At 48.1% G+C, this 8,969-nt stretch overlaps 1 protein-coding gene across 1 annotated transcript in view; it reads right to left on the bottom strand.

The window, feature by feature from the left end:
- Window positions 1-113: 113 nt before the first annotated feature.
- VPS53 (vacuolar protein sorting 53 homolog (S. cerevisiae)) overlaps window positions 114-8,969 on the bottom strand; it is a gene marked incomplete at both ends in the record, with an annotated part of 58,919 nt that continues 50,063 nt past the window's right edge. Inside the window, 2 exons of the mRNA XM_008939158.1 lie at window positions 114-251; window positions 3,904-3,973. Coding sequence (XP_008937406.1) covers window positions 114-251; window positions 3,904-3,973 — 208 coding nt within the window. The remainder of the gene's footprint in view (window positions 252-3,903; window positions 3,974-8,969) is intronic.

Genomic DNA, 8,969 nt, shown 5'->3' with positions numbered 1-8,969 from the left:
GCGCCCCTGCGCACGCGGATCGCCGCGCTCGGAGCGAGGGCCCCCTGGAATCCGCTCGCTCCCATTCCCAGGCCAGCAGTCTGGCTGGCAGGTTATCAAAAGTCTTGAGTTACCTTCAGGATCATTTCAGCCCGAGTCATGCCTTTCACCACTATCTTTGTGTAGCTGGCAGGAGCCTTCCTCACCACTTGGGACCCAATGGAGGGCAGATCCAGGAGAACCATCTTCAGAGAGTGAGTGTCCAGCAGCAGCTGCAATAGTTAATCACATCCTGTTACTCCTTTTCTACTAGGTCCTTTTTACCAAGCTCTGTTAGCTGCTATAATCTAACATCCTTAAAAGTTCAACACTACCCACATTGGAAAAACTCCTGGCAGTTGGACTGCAGGAACAGGAGGGACTGACCCACATAATGACACTTCAAGAAGACAACGATTACCTGTGGTTACGTATCAGCACCTCTGATTTTAACAGGGCACTGCTCTGCTGCCTTGAAATGACTTATGGCAGCTCAACATCTGGCACATAAGGCATGGATTTCCCATCCTCCTCCCCTCGACAGTCTAAAGCAAAACAACCTCCATTACCTGTAGCTGTATCATTATTTAGGCACTGAGGTCAATTGACTTAACACCATGCTTCCTCCTGCACCCAACCACCCACTGTGGCAGGTTTTCTGCATTTACTCTACTACTCAATTCTTGTCTTTCCTTTAAAAATGAAAACTGCAGCACAACACAGCCATGCTGAGAACTGCTCGACACCCTGTGCTCACTGGTATGCTGAACTCACAGCCTGTGTGTTGGGTTCTCACTCAGCCAGCGGCCAAATGAGCAGCAAGCAGCAGCCATGAAATCCATCCCAGGCAGACAAACGCTGTCTGATGACAAAACGCTGTGGGCAGGGGTTTCTTAGAGCAAAATAACCCTGATATCACACTCTTCTGATTGCATGGGATATGTTTGAAGAGGTGAGACAAGAGCAGTGGAGGAGAGAAATCTGAAATCAACTCGAGGAAGAGGAGCACAGTTTATTTACAGAGCAGTGAGGGTGAGGTCCTGCTGGGCTGTCAGCATTGCCCAGGATGTCCTGCAAAAGGGCTCTCAGGAGCTGGTGGAAGCTCCTTCTCCTGAACACAGGACATTACGGGCACTGCAGAAGCCCTCAGCAGTCACCACAGACAATATGAGCATTTATGATACAGCCTACAGCACATGTGGGAGTTCAGCTCGAATACAAAGGACGGAGCTGAGGGGGAGGAGGAGGAGGAGGAGGAGGGGTGGTGGTCACGCCAGCTCAAGTCTGGAGCCTGTTATCTGTGGCAGCGTATCATCGCCGTGCGCCGCCTGGTTCGTGGGCTGCATGAGAAGCACCAGTGCCATCAATCTCATCCTGGGAAGCCAGGAAACCACAGCACACCCACGAGCAGCTCTGTGCCCCCCGGAGCTGCTGGGCATCAGCTCAGGCTGTCCCAGCCTGTCTGTGAGGGAGCCCGTGGGTGGGAGATCTTTGTACCGTCGGGGAATCCGCGTCTTTCCCACGTGAACTCTCTCTGATGTCTAACAGGAGTTGTGTGCACTCTGCAGCCTTTCCCACAGGGCAGCACTCGCAGGCTCTGCCCCTCGCCCTGCTCCCCCCGTTATCCATTCCAGGTCCTTGGCACTGCTAACTCACTGTCAAAGCTTGCTGAGGCAGGGAACTGTTGTTAAGTCAGAGAGACAAACACAGGAAGTGAAATGCCACAGGCAGGGCTCCTTCCCCACACCTTACACCTCTGTAAATAACACCTCACTATCTGGATTTCAAACACAAATCATTAGCAAACAGCAGGAAAAGCTGTTTTTAGGACCAGGAAGGCCAGGAAAGCAAATTGCACAGCAACACTTGCAGCAGGGGAGAGAAACTGGTGTGGAATGGTGCCAGCAGGTGACCAAGAGGGTGTTCAAAGGATTTGAAGGTGATGGAGGACCTACACACTGCAGAGACAGAGATGAGCTTCTGAAGAACTCTGTACATCTAATCCCAGGAAGGTATGTCTCACTTATAATGAGATATATTCACTGTCAGTCAGGCTAGTAAAAACCCTCCTGATCTGCTTTGAAGAAGCAATTTCAGCCTGTTATTCCAAAACGGTAATATTAAAACCTTTTAACATTAGATACAAGCCCACTGCTGGTAACTGGTTGATCACTTTAGATGCTTATTTAAAAAAGAAAGACTCCATTTAATCACTCTCAGGTTATAGCTCATCACACAAGATGAGCAGGAACCACACTTCACTCATTTGCTTTCCATTAAGAAAGAGGAAGGTTTTGATGGAAAGCTCCTGTTTCTTTTTTGCACACACTGCTCAGAACCCATCTTTGATGCCTAAAACCCAAGCTGCTTTTAAGGCACCGTTTTGAAGCTCACAGCAGTCCCATTAGGGATGGTTCTGCTGTTATAATTTTTTCACCAGCCAGCAGTGGAGCAGCTGTATGTGAGGAGACAGTGAAAGCCTGCCTCATCCAACACTCCTCCTCGCCAAGTACTGGGGTCCCAGCTCACAGGCAGGGCTGGAGATGGAGGGTCCCAGCTCTGTAGCTGCCTCCAGGATCTCAAGGTAATAAAGACCCTGTGCTGCCCACCCACGTGCAACCTGGGGACAGGGGCTCCTGTCAAGGGGCAATGTTTCAACAGAAATTCATACATTAATTCAAGTAGCAATAATTAACGCCCTTCCTTCCCCAAGACTGTGTCTCAGCATCTCATGCAAGAGGGAGACAGGTTCCTGGGAGGAAGCTGGGGAGTCCTGAGTGGAAGACAGCAGCCACCCACAACTAGCTGGCAAACTGGAGGAGGCAAAAATCTGTTTGCACTCACTGGAACTCAGCCAGGACACAGGCTCCAGTAAAGCTGCCCTCAGGCTGCAGAGGAGCCCTTGGGCTCCCACAGCTTTGCTTCCTCAGAGAGGAAGGAGCCAGCACCTGGAAGAAGTGTGTAGAGTCCCTGGGAAGCTCTGGCACTGCTCTGCTTGAGAGCTGGCACGTGGCACTGAGCACCCTGTCACCAGGCCTGCAAGGGGAACGTGCAGGAACCACCCCATGCTTGGTGTGCCCACTGTGGGGTGAGGGCAAGCACTCTGTGTGTGTTATCTAGGCTGCACTTGAAAAGCAAAAACTCCTGGTGGCTAAACTACATGAGCTGAGAGATGGCCTGAACAGCTGGGGTTTTGGGTTGGGGCTTTGGTTTTTTTTTGGTAAGGTTTTCCTGTGGTGTCACACTTCCCCTCCAAAAAAAGCTACTACATCAATTCATTTAAGGAGCATATGTGTGAATAAAAGATTAAAGCCATTACTGCACAGACCCTCTTTGCTGCCCACCCTCCACCCTGGCACTTCCTGAAGGTGAAGAAAGGGGAAGCACACCTCATCCAGCAACTACGTGTTGACCATGTCCCAGCAATTCTGAGCAGAGAAGCAATAGGCTTGAGTCTAACCCTGGGACAGTAGCAGCAGAGGGACATTTGAGAAAGGATGGATCAGAAAACCAAGTCTTTCTGAGAAGGACACGGGAGCTTCTGCAATAGCTTTTGCCACAAGCAACTGTCTTTTCTTTTGTGTGAGCCCACTGAAGCCAATCTCATTGCAACACCTTAGCAAAGTGCACAAGAGGTTTGTTTTTCCTGGGCTGTTGTTACTTGGACGGGCAAACAAGATCTCCTCTGCTTGGGAAGGTGCTTAGGACAGGTCCAACTGCAGCAGGATCCCTATAAACTTGCTTCCACTCTGCCCTGTACCAGTGTAGCCCTGTTGCCTCAGGACATGTAACTCAGCTCTCTGCCCCCTTTTACCAAAAACTGCCTTGACTACTTGAACTGTAAAGTCATGAAAAATGACAGCAAAGGCAAGTACTTTTTCTTACCTGTTCTGCGCCCACCATGCTAATAGGTTTGCACTTGAAGAGATGGTTAATGAACTTGGGAATGAAGGAGCTGCAGAGAAGAGATACAAAAGGACAAAATTACATGGGAGTGTTTGGAGTCATACAGTCTTCTGTGGTAACAAAGGGTGCAAAACCAAACCAGGATGGCTTTCCAGAGAGACACTGTAACTGCCTGGCTCTCCAGCTGATTCCAGACACTTTAAGTGTACTAAACAAAAAAACCCAAAAACCCTAGGTACAATTATTTTGCTTTAATCCACACTGATCTCAGAGTTGCACACACTCTATGTAAATAAACTGCTATAAACTATGTATGAAGCATTACAGTACAAGGTCGAAAACAAGCAAACAAACTATTGTACCAAATAAAAGCAGCAACGTGCCAAGATTAGTGTAAGCTGTTCACAGGGTGGATGTATCTTGATTGTGTCCAGAGCCTACATTTTACTGCACACAAGTAATTCCATAAGATGCACATTACACACTGAACTTGAAGTCTGGCCAAGGCTGGAGGTCTGCTGGGCCCTGGACACTCACACAGAAGGGCACTCTTCCAGAAAGCTTCTGGCCAACACAATCAAGACAAGAAAAAGTTTGGTGAAAAGGAAAACACCATTCTCCAAAGTTACTAACAGGGACTCCAGACTCAGAAAAGTGACCAAGTTATGTATACTCAACTGGGGAAAACCTGGCAAAGACAGAAGGCCAATATTCACCACCCTGGAGAACATGCTCCAGAGCACCAGTGCTGGTTTTAGGTTTTTGCTTCTCAATTTTAGGCTTTGTGGTAGTTTCACTCTGCAGTGGAGAAGCAGATGCTGCTCCCTTCTAGCAGAAGAACTGGCTGAGCACCTGCAAGACAAGCTCCTGACCCACCCACCCTGCTGAGCTGCAGCACCAGGGAAACTCAGGAGTTGAACATGAGGACAGGTGCCAGTGTGAGCAACAATCTCTCTCTGACAGGACCTTACCACTCACACTCTTGTCTTCCTTCTGCTGCCTTGTTTTTTAATGTATGCTGCTTCTTTCACATGGCCTGCTCTGGCTGAATGCCTCCAAGGCTCAGGTTTCCAGGACCTTGCCCATGACCTGGTGGCAGGTCTTAAGATTTTAATGGCCATGTCCCTAAGTTCATATAAGTCATCTGTTTTCTGTCCTTTTGAATGAGGTGCCCTTTATGGTGATGATCTAAATTCAGCATGGTTTCCCCCTTGCATCTGTCAAGCTATTTGTTTCCTTCCCACAAAGCAAAGATCATGGACAACATCTTGTTTGTCCTGCCACCTGTTTTCCAAGCCACGACATTTCTTTTTTGCCCTTTCTCATGGAAGAATGACAAAAGTGCAACTCAGGCGCAGAGCATGCCAAGCTGCTGAGCAAACTGAAAAAAATGGTTCAAGGAAGCATCCTTCCAAGTGAAGGCTCCTTCCCTTCCCCTTCCCTCAGACACAGCCACGACCTCTCTCAGTGAATCATCTTTTCCTGGAGAGGCGTCAAGGAGAACAATTTCAAACTACTATTGAGAACCAGCTACTGGGCCGCCCCAAACACTTTGAATTTGGCCACCAGAGAAACAACCCTGGCAACAAAATATAAATAAGAGGAAAACAAGCCCTGTCTCCTCTTGCATGAAAGCATTACAGCAAAGATTAACTTATCTGTTTCAGAAGCCTGTTTTTCAGGTGTATAACTGATTCCCAGAGAGCAATTAGAGAGTGCCAAGCACGGCTGGAGCTTAGGTGAGCCTCTGAAATGATCAATGGGTAGCTCTGGATGCAGCAGCTTGCTACAAGCAGATGAGCACAAGAGATTAATTGTACCTTTGATCTTGCACGTAGGTCCAACCCTCCCTCCCTCTGTAAGGTCAAGCATGGAGCTAATGCTTGTGTTGTGTATGAGAAACAGGGCAAGCCTTTCTTCCTGCAGACCAGCAGCCAAAGGACCCTCTCCCCTCTTTTTTTTTTTTCCTTCCATCTTCATTTCTCTACAACCACACGGTCTCTCAGAGACAGCACATTCTGTCTTGCATGAAACAATTCCCAGGCCCCTTCAGATGGCCACCCACAATCAGTGCAGAAGGGTAAAGCGACCTTCCAGCCCCACATGCCTGGTATTTCACGCTGCCTTATTGGAAACAGCTTCTCAACTCCAGCAGGATAGACAAGACAAAACCATGAGATCCGAGGGCTGCTTTGGTTGGGTTTTTCCTTTTTTTTTTTTTGCCTAGCAGAGACCATCAGGAGGGGGGAATTCACTGGAGTCTCTTGCCTAGGCTGGGCTCCATCCTGGCTCTCTCAGCAGGCAGCCCCGGTGCGGCCGGTACGTGTGCACTGGAGTTGTGCTCTGCACGGGGTTCTGCACTCCCAGTGCCTTGAGTCCCTGCACATCCACAGAGCCAGACTGCATGCCAGAGTTCATTCACAGCTTCGGCTATAAAACTGAATCCTGCAAACCCTCCATAGAAGCAGACAAGTCCCCCGTGCAATAATAAAGCAGCGCAAGACAGATTAGGAACCTAAAGCACAGAAACCACAGCATCTGAGGGGCTCCCATCCAACGGGAGCAGTTCTGCCAAAGCCTGTGTTTTCCCAATCCCTTGCACTGCTGAGGCATCAAACACAATGCTTTGCTAAGCAAGGCAGACAGAGATGCAACCACAGCCTGTCCTGTCTGGCCGACAGGAGATGAGCTACTGCAGGGCATCATTCGAAGCATCCTGGTGTCACTGAGTCACTGGAGCTGAGGAGGGTTTTGCTTTCCACCACCCCTCGGGGCTGTGACCAGCCCTTGCAGGCTCACCCACGCTTAGCTCAGCCTGCTGCTTGGAAATCTCCAGGAGCCTCCCCTTCACCATCTTCTTCCACCTCACTCCTCTCACTAGAAGCACGATGCAAAGGCCAGCGTGCCTGGGGGGACCCTGCTGCAGGGACCCACCACGCCTGGCAGCTCCTGAGGGACCAGCAGCCACCCTGGCAAGGAGCAGAGCTGTTTGTTTTTCCTGTCTCTCGGTTCTAATCTCTTCCTCATTGAGGTCAGGTCACAGACTTCCCAAACACATCCCGGCGCAGCAGCCCCGTTGTGGTTTTTGATTTCAAAGGATAAGGACCAAGGTGCAGTGAGAACAGAGCCCCTCACCCTGCCTGCTGGAGAGCCAGCTGCTTCTCACCATTTCAAGGGAGCGAGGGTTGCATATGGGTCAAAACAAAGCAAAAATGACAAATTAGGTTAGAGGATTGATGCAATTTCTGATGGCCATTTTTCTCCTTCCAGACTTGGCTCAGATCCCTCAGTTTTAAATTTAGTGACTTTAGATGCCTTCTCCCCTGTGGTCCTGTAACTCAACACTAGTGCTTTACACAATCCATTAGAGCTGAGAAGTGGCTGGCAGTTCAAAAAGATACAGGCATTAACATACAGAGAAGCACAACGCCTGTTAAAAGGCTTTCCAGTGTTGTGGAGCACACAAAAGGCCAGGTATTTAGATTGGGCAGGCCAGTATATTCCATAAGAATTCAGAACTTCAAAAATACAAATGTTTCTGTGCATTAAAATGTCATAAGTGTTGTAAGCAGACCAGTGCAACCTTACCACTGGGCTAGCTCTCCTTAAAACCAAGTTGTACAGGAGGACTCTAAATATGATCCAACAAAAACAATCTTCAGGAAGCAAATTGTCATTTCTACACCTGATCCACAAATCAGGTGAATTCATGCATTTTGTTTGAATTTTCATGTGCTGCAGATCAGAGCTGTAATTGTCTTAAAGAGGTTTTGAAGTGGGGCAGGAGTTCTGCAGGTTTCTGTGCTCTTCTACAGAACACTCTGTGATGAAGACACTCAGCTGGGATGTGAACTTCTCTCAAATGTGAGTGCTGGGTATTTTATGCAGTTTACCTGGTATGTGCTTAGCAATAAAGATAAAAGGGAGGCAACTAAGCTGAGGTATTAAGAGTGTGCTGTGAACAGCTGAGTAAATGGGGGGTTTTATTTATCACCATGTTAGCAATATAAAATTCAAGCGTAACCACATAGAAGGCTTAAGTGCAATAAATTTTCACTGAGACAGCATTTCAAACAGTGATTATGGGCAACGTCATAACATGATTTATCAGTAACTGCTCTTTAATGCAGACTAATGAGTACCCTGAGATAGAAAGGGGGAATGAAACTCTCAGGCCAGGCTCCCTGCTGCGAGAGCTAACCCTTCTCAGGAGAGCCTGCTGCATCCTCCCCTGCTGAAGCAGGAGCTGAAGCTCCACTCTCAAACCCACACAGTAACTGCCAGGCCATACAGTTTATTTCAGGATGATGAGCTTATCAGAGATGAATGAAACGTTAAGGTATTTTAGAGTGACACATGAGATGCATGGTACCGCTCCCAACTCCACCACCATAGTCACATGCAACACCAAAAGCAGCAGCTACAATTGGCAGAGTCCTCCTGAGGATTTTTCTTGGGGCAGTGGTGTGCAAAGCTCAGCTGGCCACAGGCAAGCAGGGAAGAGGTCAAACTGTCTTCCTAAAGAACTTCAGAAACATAGCTTCAAAGTTTGGTTGTCCCAGACATGCTGGAGAGCTGCACCCTCAACGCTAAATCCAGAGGCAAGGGCTGTTTCTGCCTCATCTTCCAGCTCTTTCATGCAGCTCAACTTTAAGTGCCTTGCCAGGAAGACACTTGTAATATCCCCCAAAACCTGAGTGTATACTTTTCCTCCTTCCTGAACTATTTTCCACGGAAAAGCAGCTTTTTAGACCGTGAAGGTACAATACACTCATCACACATGCCCTCCTTCCAGTGCTATACCTATTATAAAAGTTATTTTGAGGCAAACAATGCACCAAATTTCTCAGTGTCTGGAAGCACTTTTATCACTGGAAGGAAAGTAGGTTCCAACAGCAAGAGTCACGTCTACATTCAGATGTTGAAAGCATTTTAAAGATGTCCAACCCCAAACCTTCTGTACTTGGCAAAGAGTAGACAGTGATCATCAGAATATTTTATGGGATGGTTTAGGCACGAAAAGAGGAACAAATCAATACAAATAT

Source organism: Merops nubicus, unplaced genomic scaffold (assembly GCF_000691845.1).
Source record: "Merops nubicus isolate BGI_N331 unplaced genomic scaffold, ASM69184v1 scaffold9644, whole genome shotgun sequence".
Taxonomy (NCBI): Eukaryota; Metazoa; Chordata; class Aves; order Coraciiformes; family Meropidae; genus Merops; species Merops nubicus.
The sequence above is the reverse complement of the archived record's forward strand: the minus strand, read 5'-3'. Positions and strand labels throughout refer to the sequence as shown.